Source organism: Capra hircus, chromosome 4, assembly GCF_001704415.2.
Source record: "Capra hircus breed San Clemente chromosome 4, ASM170441v1, whole genome shotgun sequence".
Classification (NCBI taxonomy): Eukaryota; Metazoa; Chordata; class Mammalia; order Artiodactyla; family Bovidae; genus Capra; species Capra hircus.
Window position 1 is genome coordinate 43,223,370 of NC_030811.1, and position 24,870 is coordinate 43,248,239.

At 48.1% G+C, this 24,870-nt stretch overlaps 1 protein-coding gene across 1 annotated transcript in view; it reads right to left on the bottom strand.

Moving 5' to 3' along the window:
* The window catches only part of NUDCD3 (NudC domain containing 3), a 69,954-nt gene that overhangs the window by 16,076 nt on the left and 29,008 nt on the right, over positions 1-24,870 (bottom strand). Inside the window, exon 3 of the mRNA XM_018047025.1 lies at positions 7,879-8,011. Within this exon, the coding sequence (XP_017902514.1) occupies positions 7,879-8,011 (133 nt within the window). The remainder of the gene's footprint in view (positions 1-7,878; positions 8,012-24,870) is intronic.

Consider the following 24,870-nt stretch of genomic DNA (forward strand, 5'->3'; position numbering starts at 1 on the left):
TCCAGCTAGCAGTCAGCAAGCACGGAGCGTGGAGGCGGAGCAGCCGAGTCAGTCCACAGGGCAGCTGGGCCAGCGAAGACCCATCAGGAGAGACTGGAACCCACTGTGTGCCACTGAGCAACAGGCAGCCCTGCTCCAGAAAACCTGGCCAGCAGCTGAGGGGACTGGGTGGAACTGGCCCAGTACGCCGTAAGGCAAAGCCAACCACCAGTCAACCCTCAGCTGTGAGCAGTGATGGGAGGAGCAGACCTCAGACACGTGAAGGAGAAAACCATCAACATCATTCCACACTCAAAAGAATGAGGAAGATATATTTTTTAAATAAAAAAACTAATAGGGAACTAAGGATTGTATCCTATGAGAAAAAGCAGCAGCCCCAAAAGACAGACTTAGGTTAATAACCACAAAAAAAGGTAAAGATTGCAGAGCTACCTAAGAAAAAAAGGCAACTTTAAAATATGTCCAATTTATATTCTGAGAGACCTGAGAAGATACTGTATCTGCAGAATCAGAATAAAACATGAAAACAGAAATAGAACGAACAAAAGATACTTAGAAAAAAAACAGAGTGAAAATAAAATTTTCAATAGAAAGGCTGGAAGATAAAAAAACTCAAGGTAGAGTAAGAAACCAACCCAGGCAATCAGTTTGGCATCCCAGAAACTATGACAAGACAACGACCAGTGCTTAAGAAAAACATGTCTTCAGTTTGAAAGAACCCACTGAGGGCTGAACAGAAGGAATGAAAGACGACAATTCATATCACTGAGTATTTAGAGCAAGCTCCAAAAAGTTCTACCTAAGAGGGGAAAAGTTTACGCACAAAGAACCGGAATGGAAGAGATCACTAGAATCAGTAACAGTGGATGTAAGAAAACAAAAAAATGACACCTATAGTCATGCTGGGGGCATCTGCTTGTTTGTTTTCGCCATACAACGGCAGCTTGCCGGCTCTCAGTTCCCCTCCCAGGGATGGAACCTGGGCCACAGCAGCAGAAGCCCAGAATCCTAGGTGACCAGGGAACTCCCAAGAGAGTATTTTATAAAGTCAGAATTCCATATAAACTCAAATCACAAAATAAGTGAAAGGTTAAAATAACTGTACTTCTTCTGCTTTACTGACTACGCCAAAGCCTTTGACTATGTGGGAAATTCTTCAAGAGATGGGAATACCAGACCATCTGACCTGCTTCCTGAGAAGTCTGTATGCAGGTCAAGAAGCAACAGTTAGAAGTGGACATGGAACAACAGACTGGTTCCAAATAGGAAAAGGAGTACGTCAAGGCTGTATATTGTCACCCTGCTTATTTAACTTCTATGCAGAGTACATCATGAGAAACACTGGGCTGGAAGAAGCACAAGCTGGAATCAAGATTGCAGGGAGAAATATCAATAACCTCAGATATGCAGATGACATCACACTTATGGCAGAAAGCGAAGAACTAAAGAGCCTCTTGATTAAAGTAAAAGAAGAGAGTGAAAAAGTTGGCTTAAAACATTCAGAAATGTTTCAACATTCAGAAAACTAAGATCATGGCAACCAGTCCCATCACTTCATGGCAGATAGATAGGGAAACAATGCAAACAGTGAGAGACTTTTTGGGGGGCTCCAAAATCACTGCAGATTGTGATTGCAGCCATGAAATTAAAACATGTTTGCTCCTTGGAAGAAAAGCTATGACCAATTTAGACAGCATAGTAAAAAGCAGAGACATTACTTTACCAACAAAGGCCCATCTAGTCAAATCTATGGTTTTTCCAGTGGTCATGTATGGATGTGAGAATTGGACCATAAAGAAAGCTGAACACAGAATTGATGCTTTTGAACTGTGGTGTTGGAGAAGACTCTTGAGAGTTCCTTGGACTGCAAGGAGATCCAACCAGTCCATTCTGAAGGAGATCAGCCCTGGATATTCATTGGAAGGACTGATCCTGCAGCTGAAACTCCAAGACTTTGGCCACCTGATATGAAGAACTGACTCACTGGAAAAGATCCTGATGCTGGGAAAGATTGAAGGCGGGAGGAGAAGGGGACGACAGACAATGAGATGGTTAGACGGCATCACCAACTTGATGGACATGAATTTGAGTAAGCTCCGGGAATTGGTGATGGACAGGGAAGCCTGGCATGCTGCAGTCCATGGGGTCGCAAAGAGTCAGACACGACTGAGCAACTGAACTGAACTGAACTGAACTGAAGACATTCAGGAGCACTGTATTTATGACCACACCATCATTTTGAGAAAGTTACTTGAGGCTGTAACATAACAAAATGAGGATGAAACTAAAACAGAAGAAGATTCTTGGTGAGGGAGGGTCAAAGAGTACAAACTTCTACTTATGAAATGAGTAAGTTCTGGGAATCTAAAGTATAGTGGTGACTATAATTCACGATACTTGTATATTTAAAAGTTGCTAAGACAGGAGAACTAAAAGTTCTCATCACAAGAAAAAAACTGTGACTCTGTGAGGTGGCAATGCTAACTAAACTTATGGTGGAAATTGTTTTGCTACATATATGTATATGTGTACACATACACATTTCAAATAATTATGTGCACACCTGAACCTACCACAATGATATATGCCAATTATATCTCAACAAAAATAAAAGGGGGGGGGGGGAAGGAGGAAGGCCCAGAAAGGATCTAAAACACAGTGAATTTAATCTAGAAGTGAGGTAAAAAAAGTTCTAGGATGCAAGCTATTTAATACTGAACTAGAAAATAATCAGTCCAAATGGGAGTCATAGGTGAAATGGTCTGCAGGGAGTGATTTCTAGACAATACAGAGTACCAGTGAGAATCTGGGTAATTCTGAGTTTATGATGATAGTGTACTATTTTTGACAAGAAAAAAAAAAGCAAGACATCAAGAAACTCCAGAAAAACAAAAAACTACACAAGAAACTCCTGATCCAAAGGGATGTAGTGAAAGTGGAGTAAGGACCACCAAAACAGCCTGACCAGAGTAAAACCAGAGACTGGAGCCCTGAGTGGAAGGGGCAGTGGGCTCAGGCACATACACTTTCGGGGTCCTGACAGATGAAGCTGGACATGAGGGGAAATTCTAGGTCCCCTGAGACTTTCCTGGGCAGCCACCTGCTGGCTGGCAGGCACAGCTGAGGCGCGGGGAGCCGGGCAGCAAACAAGAGAGACCAGAGCCGCCCTGGTAGGGCCAATGTGGGGAACGGGAGTGTATCACGGTAGGGTCACGATGGTATCAAGTCATATCTGACAAGATACACGTAGAAAACATCTGGCAGGACTTCCCTGGTGGTTCAGTGGCTAAGGCTTCCCCTTCCAATGGAGGGGTGCAGGTTACATTCCTGGTCAGGGAACCAAGATCCCACACGTCTTGTGGCCAAAAAACCAAAACATAAAAACAGAAGCAACACTGTAACAAATACAATAAAAACAAATTAAATCACATCAAAAAAAGACAGAAGCAGGAGAGAAACTTTTCACTGTACATTTTTATTGTTTTAAACAGGTAAATGTCCTATGCATTCAAGCAAAAAAATATTTTTTAATAGATAAATGCAACCTATTAGCCTTTTCTGCTATGGAAGTTTCCTATAATAAAAGTCTTCCTACATTTTTTTCTGAACGCCTTCTAAGAAGGGAACATTGTGTTGCAGAGCTTTTTAGCACAAATTCCAACAGGTGCATTGAGCTCTGGGGCACAGCATCACTGTACAAGGCATGCCCAGGGGTCTTGGTGCTCTTCTGGAAGGTTCCCACGGTGAGGCTAGAGATGGCATACAGCATGGCCATGAGCCCACCAGCCCGCAGGACCTCATTAGTCAGTAAAAACCATGCACCATCTCTGATAGGAAAGAGAATATTGCAAAGGAAATTAATTCACTTGTCACTCACTGTCATCCAGTCAGGACTGTGCACAACAATATCATGATATTTTCCACTCAGAAGATGACTGATCAAACGGAGAAGGGGGTGGGAGCTGGGTCCTGCTCTCTGCTCCATCACCATCTCACCAGACAGTGCAGGGCCTTAGCAGTTCACATCTCCAGGGAAGTTTTCTCATGTGCCAAGTGAGAGGTTAGACTAAAAATCTCTGGAGTTCAATTTTCCATCATTAAAATCCTATGATTCAATGAAAGGCCATGTTTAGAACCAGCCCCAGCTGCCTTTTGGATCACACACAGATCTCCGTCCTGACTGCAAAGTTCCCTCTCCCGACTTCATGACTACGCTAAGCAAAGAATGGGGAACTTGGCTGCTTTTCCTGTGCAGAGCAAAGACCTAACTATATCTGATGAATGAATGAGACCAAAGCTTCATTTTGAGAAATTTTCCTTTAGATTCACCAGCAAAACAATAGAAATAACAAAAATTTAAAAATGGTTGCATGTAAAACAACAACACTTGAACATAAGGCATAACCCATGTGCATTTAGCTGTCCCCCACCATACCTGAGAGGGAAACCCATTTCCACCGGAAAAAAATCAAAAAGAAGTAAAGGAGAGGCAATGTTCTGAGGCCTCAAACACCAAGCTACAGTTGAAGAAGAGGGGGCCCAGGACCACCCTCCATTAACACTCGGTGCCTCCCACATCTACCCGTTATGCCCAACATGCCTGCCCCCCTCACAGAGAGCTACTTACAAACCCAGAACAACTGCAACTTCATCAGCTGAGCTGCTACCATCATGATGGTATCTGAAAGGTGCCCCAGACAAAAACCAAAAATAAACACTGCCGATAGGTAGCTGTGACAGGTACCGCAGGGAACAACTGGAAAGGAGCCAGTCCAGAAAGAAACTGGCAACTCAGAAAAAGCCCTAGGCCAGCAAAAGCCTAGAGGTACAAAATAAACTTACTCTCAAATTTTAAGTGAGGCATAACTAAATCTCTTAGATCACTAAAAACTAGAGAGATCAAAAACTTTGAAAGTTGCTGAGGAGAGTATCTTAACAGTTCTCAGCACACGCACGCACGCACGCACACACACACACACACACACACAAAGAGATGAAAAATTTTGAACACACACACACACACACACACGAAGTTCTATAATATGGTAAGGATGTTAACCAGACATTGTGGTGATCATTCCACAAAACACAGATATCAAACCATTATACTGTAGACCTGAAACTAACATTGTGTATCAATCATACATTTTTTTTTTAATGTCATGGGGAAAAAATACTACTGAAAGAGAACAGAAAATCTAACCACACAGGAGATCAGTGCAAATTAAATCAGCAGGTATCACAACATGCCAACACTAGATAAATAACTGCCTTACAAAGAATGAGCCTCTTTCAGTCCCAGCATCACAAACACTCAGGTTCATCCACACACCCCCAAGTGCAGGGAGCACTAGCTCCAGAAAAAGCCAACCTGGAGACCATGACCTTCTCTGTGTTTCCTCCTGTGAACCGCAAAGCCTCAAAGGGCTGCTGCAGGAAGGGCCCGCGGGGTGCCTGGCTGCACAGCGCAGGTTAAACAAACAGCCTGTTTACACTCCACACTGCCTGGAACTGTGCTAGCGCACCTGCCTTTTCACCTGAGCCCCACATGTCAACTCCAGCGCAGTCATCTCGTACCAGTCTCAGGGACCATCATGTGCTCAGTAAATGTCTAATGCAGAAATGAGCAAAACCCAGGGCCACCCTCCGTGAAAGCAAGGCCATCTCACCCCAGAGGTCAAGACAAGTGGATCTGAGAGGCAAGGATGTGACGGGGGCATGACGGTCCGTCCCTTAGCACGGTGGGATGAAGGGGAGGCCCCTCACAACACACTGCTGGCGGCAGAGCTTGGAATCATGAGACTGACACCCCAGTGACGAGTGGGCACATCTGAGACGCTGTTTTCAGTGAGTAGGCTTCCCATGTAGCCATGGGAAGCTCAGCAAGAGCTGTCGGGGGACCTAGGTCTCTTAAGTCAAAGAAAGGGAAAATAACTAGTTTGGGGTTTTGGGGGGGATGGGGTTTGCCTTTGGGGAGGAGGCCATGCTGTGCAGCTTGCAGAGTCTCAATTCCCCAATCAGGGATCAAACCTGAGTCGTCAGCAGTAAGAACATAAGAGTCCTAACCACTGGATCGCCAGGGAATTCCCCAAAATAACTAGTTTTAGGTTGGGCCCAACAAAAATCCTTCCAGAGAAAGTTCCCAAAGTTCATGGAGAAGTTAGAAGACATGCTAGACCAGGAAGCTCTAACATTTTTAGCCAAGTAATTAAGTGTGTAACCAACACTTTTCATAATTTATTTGCCTACATACAAGGTAATCCTACCAAAAAAACAAAATGAAAATCACCTGACTGACTACAATTCTAAAGCATGCTGAGCAACTCACCCTGACAGGAAGGTCAGCCTGCACTGGCTCTGACCTATCGTGTCAGAGGGCACACGGTCATCAAAAGTAGGATTCTGTGGGGATGACCCCTAGGTACCCAGTATGACCTGGATCCTAAAGTCCATCGGGTCAGGAGGTCACTGAGCCCTAGTGAGATCTCCTGGGCTGGGGGCGGGGGGCGGGGGGAGAGAGAGAAAGGGAGAGATGGGTAGACAGTGCTGTTGCAGCTGACACCATCCCCACAGCGCCCTGACACACACCCACAAGGAGCTGTGAAGACCCAGGGGCTCCAGTCCTGCTCCTGTGTTCCATGCTGCAGGATGAACTGCATTTATCTGACACTGGTAGGAAGTTGCAGTCTTCTAGAGGCTTCCCCAAGACCCACCCAGACTGCTGCAGAGGGCAGGTTTACTTCAGGTAGAGCCTGGGTAATCACAAAGGGACCAGGAGGGACCTCAGGATGGAAGTGGGCTAAGGGGAAGGTCTGGGAGGGCTTGCTCACTGCCTAGAGCCTGGATCTGACATGTATCCAGACCAGCAGGAGCCACTTTACACAGTGGTCGTTTCTCTGAAACGTACATAGAACTCAACTTCTGTTTCACATGCTCTGGGACCATCCCTTTTAAAGAAGGCTGCAGTTGTTTCTGTTTATAAAGTGAGGAGTGGGCACAGGGAAAACAGTATGAGCTTTCGAAGCAGACACACCTGAATCAAACCATGGCTGTACCAGGGCACCCATTCAGTCACTCACTCCTAGAACATTCAGACAGTGCTCACTGTTCCTGGCAAGGCAAGAGTGAGGGGGACACATGGTGACTTTTCCATGTCAACTTGGGTAACTGAGTAACTTCTCTCGGCCTCAACTTCTCATCTATAAAACATGAGATACCACTTACTTTGCAGGTTGTAGTTTCTCATGACAAACGAAATAAGAAAACAGTTTCTAGCATATATAAGAATTTTTTAACATTGTGGATTATAGTAACAATGTCCCATTTCACATGAGAGTTTTCTTTAATGTGAAGCCTGCCTACTTACAACGAGCTATAATAATGTTATTCTCAGCAAGGTCCCCAAGTAAACATCTCTCTCTCACTAAAAGATTAAATCTCCACTCACTCAAGCTCATTAAGATGGAGAAATCCACTCAAGCTATAAATGTTACAGCTCCACAGAGCACAGGACTGTCCACTCACCACGACAGAACCTGTGGTGCTCTGCCTCTCAGGACTTCACCTTCTCCAGTGTGAAATGGGTGTGACAACGGCCTTGCCTACTCTGTAGTGCATTTCCAGAGACTAAAGACAATAACGATATGAGAATACTATAATTAAAAAGAAAAAAAAAAGCTCAGGTGCTATTCACATAGGAGGCTAAGTTGGGTCTCATACTTGACGTGGTTAAAGAGGGTGGAGACTGGCATGCTGGTGACTGAGGACAAGAAGGAGTCTTGTGCTGGTGGCTAAGCAGCTCCAGTGCAGCCCACAGCCTGAAGCCTTTGCTTCAGGAAAGAAGCTGAGCAGATGGAGCTGGAAGAACCTGGCGGTTACCTGCTTGCCCTTCACCACGTGCTTGGGTACCGGCACCTTGAGCTCTAGGTCGGTGTAGTCCTGGGACCAGGTGTAGTTCTCGCGCACAGCACCGTTGTAGCTGTCAGGGTTTCTCTGGAACTGCTCCTGTCTCCTGAGAAAGAACAAGAAGTAAGACGACAGCCCAGGCCTACAAGCAGGGCAGGAATCCCACAGGGTCCCAGGAACATACTGTCTCCAGGTCCTGAGAACGTTCACCTAACCTTGCTTGGTTTTGCGTCTAAAACTCCCCTTCCCTCTGGCTGATTTCCTTTCCAACCACCCAACTCAGGCCTCCTGGGAAGTCACAGGAACAAAGGGAAAAGCCAAGGAGAAGACCCTGTGTAGCACCCTCAAGGTTAGGAGAAATATCTGTCGACGCAATCCATGGCACAGCCTGGCCCTCCTGGTCTTCACTTAGAAACCAGACCAGTTCACAAGCCAAAGAGCCTCCTTAATCGCATCCTGGGGCTTGTGGGCGCCTGGTTTCCCATAAACCTCCTGGCAGGCCCTATCTTTTTTTTAAAAAAGGGGGTGATACCAAAAAACAACTTTGGCCTGTAGCTACTCAACTTCAATTCTAATCCAACCCCAGCCTCCATCTTCCCCTGGTAAATAAATCAAAGCCAAGGCACTGCACTGAACTGCAGGCTTTCTTCAGATGTGAGCAGTGTGCTTATGAGACAGCCTAGGAAAGAAACTCCGCCAGCTTAATCTTCTTGTATGTGCATTACCAACCCAGCACAGATGCAAACAGGCATGGCCAGGGGCTGATGTCAAAAAACACAATAAAACAATGTCACAAAATTTAAGTGTTAATAATAGTAAAAACACCACATAAAAATAAGTTGAGAGTCCATCATAGTAACTTTTTGATCTAAATTAAAAGACAGAAACCTAGTCAAGGAGGAAACACCTATGAGCACGCCCATCCCAACAACAGGTACATGCAGCCCTCTTCTCCTGTGCGTGCAGAGCCCAGCTGATGCACTTGGAGGGAGAGGCTGATGGGTGGGCTGCCACACTCACCATGCACGCCCACATGTCTGCAGAGGAAACCACACAAGAGGGTCAAGGGCTGTACCCCATCAGCCTCTCACCTGTGTGAGGAGGGGCTGCAAGTGGTGGTTAATGAGATGCACTTTCCAGGTGAACGCTGTAAGCCAAGAACATGTTTCCCTCCTGTGGGTATGCCTTCCACACCTTAAATCTGAGGCTGGGCCTCTGCCGCAGCCCAGGCTCTCTGGGCTGGTAAACTGGTGGCTGCTGCGGGCTGAACTGTGTCCCCCAAAATGAATGTGTTCAAGTCCTAACCCTCGGCACCTCATGCGGAGACACGGTCTATACAGATGTAATCCAGTTAGAATGAGGCCATTAGGGTAGGTCCTGACCCAATGCGACCGTGTCCTTAAAGGGAGGGGGCTCTGGACACAAAGACACATGCACAGAGGGACAGCGTGAAGAAGCTCGGGGAGAAGACAGCCATGCGGCAGAGGCGAGCGCTGTGGAGCTGGTGTCTGTGGAGGGCGCCGGCCAGAGAGCATCGCAGGGTGGGCAGCTCAGCAGGCACGCGCCCCTCCCCGGCCCCCGCAACCCCGTATGGACCTGCAGCTTCTCCCCAGCACAGATCAGCAAGCTGCTGGGTGTTTTTAACACTCTAAATCCACATTCTCTTTAAATAAAGTTGATTATTTCCCGCCGACAGTGTGCAAAAAATAAGTCTCCTGTCACATGCAGGTGCTCTGGGCCCCCCGCCCTCACCCGTCCTCCCAGACCAGCCTACGGCCACACCCCTGCAGCTGCTGGCCAGAACTGGGGTGGGAGGGGAAGGGGGCGGGGGGAGTGGGAAGGGTGGGAGGAGGAGCATGCGTCAGCAGCCAGGGTGCAGACAAGGAGCAGGCCTCACTGCAGCACCCACGTCTGATGAGCTGGATCAGCCCAGATAACAGGGTTGTGACTGTGTCAAAGAAAGAGCCCTCTCCAAGACAGAGGCTCTGCTGGGCAGTGCCCACAGCCAGCATCACCTGCACAGGTGGGAAAGGAACTCAGGCTGCCTCCCCCCTCCCTCCCTCCAAGCCTCTGCACTGCGGGGGTGGCGGCGTGGGAATTAGAACAGCCAGTGGGTGAGTGGGAGAAGTGGTGGGTAAAAGGGGTCACAGCCCCCAAATAAAGGCTCCTGTGCAGGAGGCTGGAGCCCATATAGGAACAGGTTATAATTCAGCAGGGGGCACTCTCAAGCCCTTTTCCAGGTTCCCAGGGTTGGGGTGTGGGGACAGATCCCCCACTATGTGGAGACAGGCGCTGGCCAGCACTCACCAGGTTCCCGGAGCCAGAAGAGAGCTGCTTCCACCCTGGAACATCCTGCCTCCACTCACTCACACCTGTCCCTCAAGCTCTAAGGCAAAGGCTACCTCTCCTGGGTGTTCAGTGGTACACAGGTGTGACAGCTCCCCACCCACCTGTAGATGCCACTGTCCATGTACCCGGGGGAGAGGTCAGGGCTTGTGCGTGAGGAATGTGGTGTGCGTGTATACATGCGACTGAGTATGTCCTGTGAGCATGTGTGTGGTGTGTACGTGTGTGTGGAGTACACAGTGTGTGAGCACTTCCATGTGCACGTCTTCCCTTGTGTGCGTACGTGATGTGAACAGGTGGTGTGAGCATGTTCATTCTGTGTGTCCGTGCAAGCCTGTGTGGGGGCTGTACATGGTGTAGACAGTACATGTATATGTACATTAGTAGACAGTAGTTCATCCTTCCCTTTGCAGAGCAGCTCCATCTCGCGTCGATTTCCTGCTCTCCTCACTGATCCTACGATATCCCACACCTGGAGCTCGTGCCTCGCAGGAGAGAAGCCACCACAATGAGAAGCCTGCGTAACTAGAGAGTAGTCTCCACTTGCTGCCACTCGAGAACAGCCCGTGCAGCCAAAAATAATAAACAAAGGTGTAACAGTATGAGATAATCACCACTGGGTAACCTACAATGGAAACGTTGAGTCTGGGCAGCATTCCTTGACGGACACTGAGCTCTAGGTGAGAGGTAGATGGGAGTCTGCTCACAGAAGGACCGGAAAATCTCGCTGTGTCCACAACAGCAAGATACCAGGCACCTCCTGAGAGAACCTCACCTCTGTGGTAGTCCTGCCCTAATGCTGAGCCTTAAACCTGTTCCACACCACAGGTCTAACCACCAGACTACAGACAGCAGAAGTGGCAGAGAACGTATCCATCAAAACCACCAACATAAAACCTGCCAAGGCCAACATCTGGGAAATTACAATACAGAAAATTCTAAGTTTCTTTACAAACAAATGGTTACAAAGGGCATCATAAAATGAAAAAAAAAAGAGGAATTATTCTAAATTAAGAGACTTAGAAGATACAGCAACCAAATGTAATGTTTGGACTTGCTGGACACATATTTGGAAAAAAACAACTGTAAAAAGACATTTTGAGACAATGAGGAAAAAGTGAACGCAGTCTGGACATTAGATGATTTGGGGAATCATAAATTTGTTAAGTTTTGATATTCATTTAGTCCACTTTTCTTTTTTACTGAAGTACGTATGGGTGAAAGAAAGTTTGTGATTTCTGGGCTCTGCCACATCAAAAAAAAGGGGGGGGATTAGGGAGAAAAAGGAAACATGAATTCTGACATATTGTTAATGAGAAAGTGGGGGAACCTCATGGACATTCATTACGCTATCCTCTCCTTTTTGTATCACCAAACCTGAAGGATCTGTCTTGGCCATTCACCCAGGAGTGGATCTGCTGGGTCAAGCGTACAAAAGAAAGCATCTCACCCATAAGAGACAGTGAGGAACTCATTTCCAAGGGCTGCCCCAACTCTCACTCAACAGCTGTGTGCACAGGGTCCTGCTCAACACTGGAACACTTTCTCAAGAAAATACATACAATAAACAGTGTTTCCGATCGGTCTGGATTCACATTTCCCTGCATATGATGTTAACTGGCCATATGCGACTCATTTCTGCAAAATCCCTGCCGTGGCTTTTATCTGTGCTTTCCCTGGTTTGAAGAAGTTCTCCATAAATTTTTGATAAAATTCTTTGTTGGTTTCCAAGTATACGAACGCCTTCTCCTGGCTGATAAGTTGCCTCCCTACTTCCTTCCAGATGTTTGATTAACTCAAGCACCAGCACTATCATCAAACAATCTCACAGCTCCTTCCCTCCCTGAAGTCTGAAGGGCATTGCATCTATTTTCTAACAGGAATACTCTAACATTTTAATCTCTAGTTTTTGGAGTTATCAAGCCCTTTGCATTCAACCTGGCTTCCTTGTGTAGTCTGTCCTTCTCTTGACCACTTGGACCAGGAAGAGAAGAGAAGTCGCTCAGTTGTGTCCGACTCTTTGCAACCCTATGGACTGTAGCCCACCAGGCTCCTCGGTCCACGGGATTTTCCAGGCATGAATTCTGGAGTGGGTTGCCATTTCCTTCTCCAGGGGATCTTCCCGACCCAGGGATCGAACCCGGGTCTCCCGCACTGTAGGCAGATGCTTTACCATCCAAGCTGGAGCTCGTCTAACTAGAAAGTCCAGCTGAGGAACACATGGCCAGCCGGGAACAGGACTCGCCTGCAGTCGCTGCATGCAGCAGCCCAGCTCCTCTGGGATACCTTCTGGTTCTTAGCGCCCACTCACCACCTTAAAGAAGGCTCAGCTTAATAAAAAGAATTCTTACAACAAGTATATTTTGAAAATGTGCTTTTAATGTTTTAAAATTAATTTTGCAGTACAGTTAAAAATACGAGCTGATTCTATATTTACCTAAAATAAATGAGGCAAGGTGCTTGGAGTCTCATGATATGCCCATGAATCACTTGACAGGTGTTAATGCAAATTTAGGGAACATCTTTGACAATCTGTATCAGATGGTCAGCCAACAAAAACATAATCAATATTTACTACAAACTCTTCTAATTAACAAAAGATATAAGTTGGTTATAGTGAGACATTTTCTTAAATCATGTTAATTACTTTAACAAGGGAAAGAGACATCCCAATTTTTTTTGCAAGTGTATAAATGTGAAATATACATTTTAAAACAAAAAGATAATTTACTCCATAAATATGCTGAATTCTTAGTCTTTTAAATCAATTTTCTATTCCTAGTCATCCAAAATCAGGACACTTATGACCAGCTTTGCCATTTCAAGTTCCAACAGACTTCTCAACTGAGGGATACAAATGTATCTCAGAGATATGGTGGGTTCTGTTCCAGACCACCACACACCCCAATAAAGTGAGTCGCAAGAATTTTCCAGTTTCCTAGCGCATGGAGAAGTTACGTGTAGTCTACACTATACCATACAACTATTCTGTGTTAAGTGTACAACAGCATGATGTCTAAAAAGACAATGTACATACTTTAATTGAAATTACTTTACTGCTAAATACTGTTGACCATCATCTGAGCTTTTAGTGAGTCAATCTTTTTGCTGGTGGAGGGTTTTGCCTTGATGTGGTAGATATGGACTGATCAAGGTGATAGCTGCTGAAGGATGGGGTGGCTGTGGCGATTTCCTGAAAGGAGGCAACAATGAAGTCTGCCACAGGGGTTGACTCCTCCTTTCATGAAGGATTTCTCTCCAGGTTCGATGCAGGATACAGGATACTTGGGGCTGGTGCACTGGGATGACCCAAAGGGATGATACAGGGAGGGAGGTGGGAGGGGGGTGAAGGATGGGGAACATGTGTATACCCATGGCGGATTCATGTTGATGTATGACAAAACCAATACAATATTATAAAGTAATTAGCCTCCAATTAAAATAAATAAATTTAAAGTTTAAAAAAAAAAAGGATTTCTCGAGCAGACAATGCTTTTCAACAGCATTTTACCACAGGAGATCTTCTTTCAAAATTGGAGTCAATCCTCTCAAATCCTACTGCTAAGTTTATGTAATATTTCAATGCTCTTGCTGTCATTTCACCAATAATCTTCACAGCATCATCACCAGTAGATGCCATTTCAAGAAATCACTTTCTTTGCACATCCATAAGAAGCAACTCCTTATCCATTAAAGATTTATATTTATAACATACATAATAATAATGAAAAGCTTTGAAATATTAAGAGAATTACCAAATCGTGACACAGAAACAAGAAGTGAGCAAATGCTGCTGGGAAAATGGGGCTGAGAGACCTGCTTGACACAGGATTGCCACAGACTTTCAACTGGTACGCAACACAGTATCTGTGAAGCACAATAAAGCAAAGTGAGATAAAATGAGGTATGTATCCCTCAGAGGAAAACATAACCCAAACTTTCAGGAGCTGCATATCATCAGGTATGCAATCAGCAACACAGCCACGTGTCAGAAATGTCCCATCATTAGTACTGAGAAGGCTAACGTAAACTTTATCTTGTTCTATTCTCAAAGTGTTTTACTAAGATACTGTCTGAGATATGACAGGTCAGGGGTTGGTAACTGACAGCCCAGCACCTGTTTGGTAAATAAAGTTTCACTGGAACAACCTACAGTAATCCATTTACAAAGCATCTCTGGCTGCTTTGGGCTCCAGAATGTGTGACCTGCAAAGCCTAAAACATTTACCAGCTGGCCCTTTAAATCAGTTTATGCAATTTTGGAATTTGGGGATTAGTTTTTAATGAGGTTTGCTTCATTTGGGCTTTTTGTTTTTGTTATTTTTGAAAAGCCGTGTTTCAAGAATACTTTTAAAAGGCAACAATTTTAATCAGTAAGAAAGCATCTGAAATGAAAGGACTCCAATCACTGGGACACGTGGCCAGATGGGGCTTGCCCCAACTCCCGGTGGCTCCAACCTAGGAAGGGTCAGCGTGGACAGCAGACGGGCCAGGGGTTCAGGATGATGAGCCTGATCACTCCCACCCACTCTGGGCTGCAGGCTCTTCATCCTGCCACCTCCCAGGATTCTCAGGTGACCATGACGTGGAAGTGTGTGCACGCAGTGCACCTGGTGACACACGTGTTCTGTGGGATTTTATCTGGTGTTTCGCTCCCATAAGCCCTCCCAACACCCATCCCTGCCCCCGTCCCGAGCAAGAGAGCAAATGGTCTTCCATTCTGGAAGCCATCTGCTGTCCTCTTCTCTCAACACCTTCCCGACTGTCCCCCTGACTAGACAATCTCACCCACCAAGTGAGGTGGGCACACTCAGGCTTCGGGCCTCCACCTCTCTAGTCTAGACCTTAGAGGGATGAGGATGAGGCTTGGAAAAAACAGAGGTAGGGGAATTAAAATAGAGACCAAAAGGGATATCAAGAATCACCAAGATGATTCTGAAGAGGACAAACCGGGATAGGGGCAGGGAGCGGGGGATGGACACAGCCCCTGCTGACTGTGGCCCTGGCACTCAGGGAGCAAACGGCGGGCAGAAAGACCACCCAGCCCTGAACCAGTGCCTCCCTTGTGGACTTGGGTGGCACATGGGTGAGAAAGAATGGCTGTCTGACCAAGGGCGCCAACGCTCAAAACTAAACCTAGATGTGAAAAGCACACTCACACTTCAAACATTTTGTAGGAAATATTTTTACCACATCCAAGTAGAAAAGTACTAACAAGAAAATACATTAGATGTAAAGAAAATTTATATCTAAATTAAATGTGATACTTCTGGATGAGAAGGCCCCCAAAACACACAAAGTTAAGGACTTCCCTGGTGGTCCAGCGGTTGAGAATCCGCTGGCCAACGCAGGGGACACAGGTTCAATCCCTAGTCCAGAAAGATCCCACATGCCTTGGGGCAACTAAGCCCGGGCACCACAACCTCTGAGCCCACATTCGAGAGCCTGTGCTCCGCAACAGGAGAAGCCGCCACGAAGAGAAGCCCGAACCCGCAACACAGAGCAGCCCCCACTCGCCACAAGCAGAGAAAGTCTTCTCGCAGAGACCACAAATAAATTTAACACAGACAATTAAAAGGTAGGCCAGAGTGAGGAGGAAGATCTATGACACATAACAAACAAAGAACTGAAATATATAAAGGATTTCTACAAATCAGTAACAAAAACAGGAAAGGCGGCAAGGGCTAGCAAGCAGACATTCCGAGAGGAGGAACCTGAACTGCCACTGAACACTGAACGACATGGCCTGCGAGTAACCGCGTCCGTGAGCAAAACGATGGACTCACCCATCAACTGACCAAAATAAACAAATAAACCACTGAGATAATGAGAGAGCAGGGTGAGAGGAATACACCTTCCATGCCGCCCTGGAGAGCGCACTTCTCAGCACGAGGGTCGTAAAATCTACGTGTGGAACAGAACACAACAAGGAACAGAAGATGGGGAGCTGTACCGCACAGAAAGAGCCCGCACAGCTTCGCGGAGCTGCCCCCACGTCTGCACCAGGCATCCGAGGGTGCAGCCAACAGAGTCTGCATGCTGCTGCCCAAGAGAGCCCGTCACACATGCAGGAAAGGGGCTGCACCGTGGCCAGGAGAGGCCATGGAGTCAAGAGAGGGTCACGGGGCCAGAGGAGGGCCCTGGGTAGAAAGCGGGTCACAGAGCAGGCAGGACATCGCAGCAGAGATCCATCTGACATCCGGTGGGGGTAAGCATGACAGCAGGGTCAACCAGTGTCCAGTGTATGAGGCTGAACAACTGCAAGCAGTTTAAGGACGAAGGCTGGTGACTGAGTGGTGCTTGTGTTGGGGGTGGATATATCCATCAACACAAGACAGACAGAGAAGCACCTGGGGGCTCACAGTCAACCAGTCAATCAAAAGCAGGAACACCTCCTCCAGAACGCATCCAAGCTGGGACACAGAATTCACCTACTAGAAGGATTGCCTTATTCCGTCGCAGGTTATAGGTGATAGGAGCCCTGTTCTTACTCTCAGAGAAAGGTACAAATATTTCAATGTATTTCCAGAAAAAGAGATAATAAGCACATACACTGACAGGGCAGTGGTGCGGGGCCCAGCGGCAGGGGTTCCCAGAAGCAGCGAGCTCATTCACTGCCACGTATGGTTTCTAAATATTGCCTGTAAGGAAAGCAATCAGGCTCCTCGGAGAACGGGTGGAAGAGAAAATACGATGAGATGAGCCTGGAACCAGGCAATGCCAGAAAGTAAGGAAGTGCTCAGAAAACCACAGGATGCAGAAGGTCAAGAGGACAAAGAAGCCAACCAGAGAGCTCCCGATGGGGCAGGGCTGGAGCTGATGTGAGTGGCTAAATATGCAACACGGTGTTGGACCATAACGCAGAGAATAAAGTGATACGCGTGAGTCACTGAGATACAAATGAATGACTGAATAAACAAACAACTAATTAATAAACAGAAGGAGTGAGGGAAATATAAAATCAGTGTTAATACCACAGTGATAATTGCTGTAAGCAAGATTCACGGATGATGCTAAAAATAGTGTGTGAGATTTTTAAGGGGAAATGGGATATTTGCATAACCTCACAGTATCTCCCCCCAAACATTCACCAATTAATAATGTGGTTTTAATCTATGTTGAGAATTTAACAAATTCTCAGCAACTCCTCTACCCTCCTAGGAGGTGGAGATGGAGTCAGTGACCAGAGAACAAGAAGGGGACAGCAGTGACATTGGGTGAGGACGCCTGCAGACTTATCCTCAACCAGGCGACCAAGCCAGCATCACTGCCTTAAGTCACGTCCGTATGATGGACACTCACAGGATGTGAGGGGATGGACACATCACCTCTGCGGTCTTCATCCCAAAATCCATATCCCATTTAGACCGTGAGAGAAGACTGCTACTGCTGCTAAGTCACTTCAGTTGTGTCTGACTCTGTGCGACCCCACAGACGGCAGCCCACCAGGCTTGGCAGTCACTACACCAACCCAAACTGACTGTCTACAACACACCTGATGTCTTCAAAAGTTTGACAGTCACAAAAAAAAAGACGGAGAAACTGTCCCGGGCTGAAAGTGACTGAGGAAACATGATGACAACACACAAGGCGGCATCTGTTCCTTTCTGGACAGAAGGGGAACGCTAGCTAGCGAAGGGGTGGTGGTGGTGGGACCAGAATCAGAGAGCCCCCCAAAAGACAAGTGCACCAGCTCGCTCTAGGGGCAGGAGGGCGACTCCACTCTTAGGCTCACTCTACAGCCACAAACTCAGGCCCTTGGGATTCAAGCCACCCCAAGTTTGAATCCTGACCTTCACTGGGGCAAGGGTGTTATCTGATCACATGTCTCAACCCTTTAAAGCCTGGATTTCCTCACCTGCTTACTCACACGGCTGCTGAAAGACTTACATCAAACAATATTCACAAGACCCCACCCAGTACTCCATGTGCAGCAGCTCTCTACGATGCAGGGTTGTTAATAATAGACATTCGCTAACATTTCCTGCCCGTGATGCTGAACCAAAGCCCAGGCAATGAGGCTTGGCATCATCTCCAATACAAGATTACTGTATTTACTCTTTCCCCCCTCCTTTTCCTCCCTATCTCCCAAACTTCTCCAGTCCCACCGATTTTGAAAAGGAAATAAAAGGGCTTTTTCCCTCTGCATAATTTCCCTGCCGACTGCCATTGTTCATGGCGCTTGATAGAGCAAATTCTGGCAGTGTTTTCCCGTTTGCTTTATCTAGAGAGTGGTTATTTACTGCTCCTGCTGTTTTGGGGGGCGACAATGCCAGGGATCCACAAATAGCGAGGTGTGTCTGCACAACAGTTAGTCCGTGGAGGCCACTGATGAGCTGGCTTCCTAACTTGAACCACAGCTTGGCGACAGTAGACCTAAGGGATTTTAGCCTGAATTACTCCAATCTAGACTCAGAAAGATGGTCCTTTGTTTTCCTGCATGCACCAACTCCTGGGAAGAATTCCAGCAGAAAAGCTAAGCAAGCAATCTGCTGGGAAACAAGCCCCACAGCATCAGCATCAACCTGCCCAGTCCCGACTAAAAGGGTCACCCACATCAAATAGCCCAAGTTCTCTGCACACCCTGCCTGACCCCTAGCCCCGCTGCCTGGTATCTGCCCGGCACTGGCATCCCTGTGCCACCCTCTCCTCTGGCCCCCACATTCAGCTCCGTCCAGGCCTGGCCACCAGCAGTGTCAAAGCCAAACCCCTGTGACTGCAGCATCTACACACCTGCTGCTCAGGAAGTACCAGCTGAGCAGTACTATGCCTACACCATTCTGGGCGCCGGAGCCTGAGGGGGGGCATCAGGGGCGAGGCCCACTTGAGTAGGGCTCAGACCATGAGGGCCAGTGGTGCACCCAGTTAAACGTGACTGGCTGGCTCCTGCAGAGCCTCCAGGGCCTCCCATTGAGATCTGCTAAATGACGGGACAGGCTGCTCAGAAGGGTCACAAGGCCACATCTCTGGTCAAGGGAGACACCCAGAGGCTTGATAGGCAGAAGGGTGCCTACGACTCCAGCAAGCAGGGGAGGCAGGCACCTAACCCCAAGCCAGTTCTGCCAGCAACTTGCCATGTGACCCTGGGCTGATGCCTCAAGCTTCTCACCAGTAAAATGGGGACCTATCAGTACCAATCTCAGAAATGTGAGGGTTAAATGAATCAAGACATACAAAGCGCTGAGAGCAGAGCCTGGCCCAGAGTAAGTGTCACCGTCATCAACATCATTACTCACCTGGATCATCAATTCTATAAACACTGTCACTGTTTTGTCAAAGACAAGAAGCAGTCATGCCAGGTAAGACCTGGGCTTTTAAAACCAGGGTATGGGATTTAATCAAAAAGTGATGGGTGGTCACCACAGGGTTGGAACCAGGAGTGATATCATTTGATTGCTTTAAAAGGTCCCTGCAAGGCTGCCGTGTGGAGCTGATCAGATGGCAGGACGCTCCCAGTGTGGGAAAGGAAGCTGGTAGGGGTCAGCAGGGACAAGAAAAGGTTGGAAGAGAGGGTGCTGGGGGCACCAGTCAGCAGGTGGCATGGGAGCCTAAGGGGCAGGGGGCGTAGCAGGAGGGCGAGCACCTGGAGGTCTGGCAGAGCCCAGATACTCAGAACCTGGGGGCTGAGAGTTGGGGACTGGGTGACCCAACCACACTGGAGGCACACCTCACCTCACCCACCCGTTTTCCTCAGCCTGCTCATCCATCCTTTCCTTTCCCCACCAAGCCCATACCAGGACCAAGCTTCATCCCTGGTGATAAGAGGGATGAATCCCCTCTTCACACTCAACACCAGGATACAGACGACATGGCAGACACACACAGAGCAGGCATGGTGCTATCTGCTCATTTCATGCTTACACTTGGGCAGCAAAATGCACAGCTGTCATGGGGCCCCACATGAAATCACAATCTTCCAGAAGAAAAACCATACCTGACACAGGGTCTGCTATACAGCTGGACAAGCTTCGAACACATTAAATGTAAACCACAGAAATTATATATTCATCATAATCTTAAAGAAGACATTCTCACACTGTTTCTTTTAAATCCATCCAAAAAGCTTCAAGTTACCAATGTCTGAGTGCCACCTTCCATCTGAGAAGAACGCCCTGGAACTCTAAGCAGAGAGGCAGACCATCTCCTCAGCTGTGAAGGCCCGGAGCCAGCGGGTGGTGGGGGAGGGCTGTCCACTGAAGCAGCCTCAGGCCTAACCTGAAGTTGTCCTGTTGCAGGCCAGCCTCACGTCAGCCTTCTGCATGTGTGCCAGTCCCCTCTCAGTGAACTCTAGAATGCCTTGTCAGCAGGCAAAAACTCGCACCTGGAATTCAAGAGTCCCGTGGACTGCAAGGAGATCCAACCAGTCCATCCTAAAGGAAATCAGTCCTGAATATTCACTGGAAGGACTGATGCTGAAGCTGAAACTCCAATACTTTGGCCACCTGATGTGAAGAACTGATGCATTGGAAAAGACCCTGATGCTGGGAAAGACTGAAGGCAGGAGGAGAAGGGGACGACAGAGGATGAGATGGTTGGACGGCACCACCGACTCAATGGACATGAGTTTGAGCAAGCTCCGAGAGTTGGTGATGGTCAGGGAAGCCTGGTGTGCTGCAGTCCATGGGGTCACAAAGAGTCAGACACAACTGAGCGACTGAACTGAACTGAATCCACTAAATTCCACTAAGTGAAAATCGATCACCAACTGCAGGCTGATGACCTGAGACAGGGCCTGGCATAAGACTGGTTGACCAGCACAGGGGCAGCCACAGACCCAGGCCCCATCCAGCCACTTCTGTCCTCTCTGCTCTCCAAGTTTCTGAGATGGAACCAGCCTGTCTCCTCCATTCTCAACTCAGGTTCCTACTGTCTGGCTCTCATCCACCGCTTCGACTGTAATTTCAAACAGAGAAAGTCAAGGCAGGGGAATTAGCCCTTTTCTCGCCCAATCACCATCTTAACTCCCTCCACACCCTCTCCACCCTCTGCCAGGCCAGGAGAGGTACACCAACCCCGGAGACCTTCACGCTGGCGTGGCATGAATATATGTTACGAAGAGAACAACTCCACTGAACTAAAGTACTAGTTAATGGGCTTCCCTGGTGGCTCAGGTGGTAGAGAATCTGCCCACAATGTCGGAGACCTGGGTTCGATCCCTGGCTCGGGAAGACTCCCTGGAGAAGGGAATGGAACCCACTCCACTATTCTTGCCTGGAGAATCCCCATGGACAGAGGAGCCTTGTGGGCTACAGTCCATGGGGTCACAAAGAGTTGGACATGACTGAGTGACTCACACACACACGAAGTGAAGCATTCATTTGACAAAGCAAAGCTCTACTCCTAACAATGCTATGAAACATAGAATTTTGATGTTAACTAGAAATGCTGAGCCTTAGGGACCTGGGATGTTGCTCTTGCTTCCTATTGCCAAGGTCAACGTTGCCAGGCCCCCTGGTTGCTTCTTGCTTGACCCTTCCCATGGATATATTGTCTCTCACAGCCTCCAGCTCTTCTCATCTACTGCTACCCACCTCACCCCTCAGCAGACCTTAACAACAAACAAGGACTTAAAAGACCCCCGTTCCCAACCAGCATTCCCTTCATGAAGTCACTTCCTCTCCACCTAACACTCCAGAGCACCCCACTGTGAAACTCTCTGGCAAGCCCAGCAACTTCCAAGTGTCATAGCCAAGCAGGGCTTTTGTAGTTTCAGAGCCTGCATTCCTGCTACAGTATCTGACATCAACTTTCTGCCCCTGGGCCCCCCTTCTCTCTCCTCCACCATCACACCCATCACCACCTGGTCTCCAATGGCCAACCTTTCCTCTGCCCCGTCCTCCCCATAAGCTCCAAGGGTCACAGTACTAACCCTGCATCTTTCACACACAGTGTTTCTCTGGAAACACTGCCAGTGAGGTATCCTGTTTGCACCCCCGGCTGTGTCTGCTCCCTGTTAACTTGCAAACAAGCCATAGTACCAAACTCTTGAGTTAGAAGCCACTTCAGGTACAGACAAGCCCTCTCTCCTCGGACCTCCCACAGGACCACAAGAACACCAGCACACCAGTACTGGAATTCCCCGACAGGGCTGCCTATCCTTTTCAACCTGCTGACCTCCCACGCCACCTCCCTGGGAGTCTGGCAGAGTCTCCCCACTAACTGTGCCTGGTGTTTCTGTCTGTCTTGTTTTGGAAGGGAGGAGGGTTGTTGGGGTGTGTGTGTGCATTCCAGACTCTGACACAGCATCGATGGTACTCACAGTGTGAGGACCAGAATCGGCAGCTCTGAGCTTATGTAACACTGAGAAGCAATGAGCACCTGACCCTAGAGAGAAAGTGGAAGGCCAGGCAAAGGGGTTCACATGTCCGATTCAGTCAGAGCAAGGAACGTCTTCGAAGGAATTCAGATTTTTTTTTTTTTTTTTTAAAGCAGAATAGTTTAGTGCTCAAAGACACAGACTCTGGAGTAAAGGTCCCTGCTGGGCCACCAACCAGCGATGGAAGCATGGACAAGCTGGCCCAGTTCTCCAAGTCTCGGTGTGCTCACTGGTGCGATGGGGAGTGTAACCCCTCACTAAGGAGACAGCACAGGCTTGTGAGCTAACAGACTGGCAGCAGCTGACCCCCAGAATCCACCCACAAGTTGTGTAGCCCCAATTTACACACATAAGATTGCACAATTCAGGTCCAAATACACACTAACTGTGACCTCTGGGTGCTAGCCACCTGCCCACGCACACGACCCTAAGCTCTGAGAGTGTGTGGTCAGGCTCTCACACTGACAAAACACACTTCTCCACACACATCCAGGGTCTTGGTCAGAGTAGAGCTGTTTTCACAGCCTGACAACAGCTCAACATGGAAGAGATGGCGGCCCAAGAGTTCAGCCAAAGCAACAATGTGCCATGGGAACACTAACGCCTGCTGGATTTCAGTCTCTGCAAATAGTACTTTCCGTTCTCATTAGTTACAGGCTGCCAGGGAATTTTAGCTGCGAACAGAATGAAGACAGGCTGGAGAAACACTCCTACTATTTATAAAGTTCTGTGTCAGAGACTCAATCCTCCCTAACAGCCCCCTCCTCTTGCATATATGCGAGCTGAGACCCTCCAGCCAGTGCTGCTTTGAAGGGGGCTGAATGGATAGCTGGACAAGACCCAGGCCACGGGCTGGCCAGGTGCTCCCGTGGCCCCAGGGTCGTGAGCAGTAGCACGATGCCACTCAGCCTTGCCGAGCTATTTTGCTGTTTGGCTCCCACTGCCTGTCCCCACACAGCACTGTTAATTTTATTGCCTCCTGAAAAAAGTGCTTTGGAGGAGCCTCTTAGACTACTGTATATATTTGCAACTCCCATTCTTTTACCCTTTAAAGTAGCGGAACTAGATACTCTATGGAATGTAATTACCTCACTGGACTAACAATGCCTGAGGAACACAGCCCGGTTTCTGGCAATGCAGATTGGAGAGTTCTATGTAGAGGTTTACAAAGATCTTTCTTTACTATTGGAAGTCACAAACAAAACCAGCATCAGAAAGGCACCTCTGACAGGCAGTCTTTCAAATATGGCATGTCTGCTCAGGCTACTGATGGAAAACCACTCCTCCTTTCACGGAGGACACACTCTGCCTTCCTCAGGGACAGGCCCCGGCAGGGGACCTGAGGGTGCACAGGTCAAGGCCCTGACAAGGGAGCCGACACTGACTGTGGTCACACCCTCACCTCCCAAGGGATGGAGGAGCCGGAGAACCTGTCCTCGGGCACCAGAACAGGGTTCCCAAACGGCATCCTGCCATCCCAGAGACCAGACTCACACACGGCCCACCGAGAGAGGCCGTCCCTGTCTGTGGTCGGGCCCAAGAAAGAAGGGGCTGGGACTCAGTTTCACCACGTGTCTGCTCACACCCGCACACAGAGGCCCCATCACCTCCCAGGCATGCCTAGAGTTAATATTGGGATGTCAGGGTTAATGTTCCACATCAAGATGCTGGGCCTCAAAATCTGTCTTTAAATGTAAAGAGTAAGGTTCTTTCAAGACAAGAAATGCAAATAAAAACCAACAATACCACCTCACACCTGTCAGGGGCTTCCCTGGTAGCTCAGCTGTAAAGAATCCACCTGCAATGCAGGAGACCTGGGTTTGATTCCTGGGTCAGGAAATCCCCTAGAGAAGAGACAGGCTACCCACTCCAGTATTCCTGGGTTCCTGGTGGCTCAGAAAGTAAAGAATCTCCCTGCAACACAGGAGACCTGGGTTCGATCCTTGGGTCAGGAATTCCCCTAGAGAAGAGACAGGCTACCCACTCCAGTATTCTTGGGTTCCTGGTGGCTCAGACAGTAAAGAATCTCCCTGCAACACAGGAGACCTGGGTTCGATCCTTGGGTCAGGAATTCCCCTAGAGAAGAGACAGGCTACCCACTCCAGTATTCTTGGGTTCCTGGTGGCTCAGACAGTAAAGAATCTCCCTGCAACACAGGAGACCTGGGTTCGATCCTTGGGTCAGGAATTCCCCTAGAGAAGAGACAGGCTACCCACTCCAGTATTCTTGGGTTCCTGGTGGCTCAGACAGTAAAGAGTCTCCCTGCAATGCGGGAGACCTGGGTTTGATCCCTGGGTTGGGAA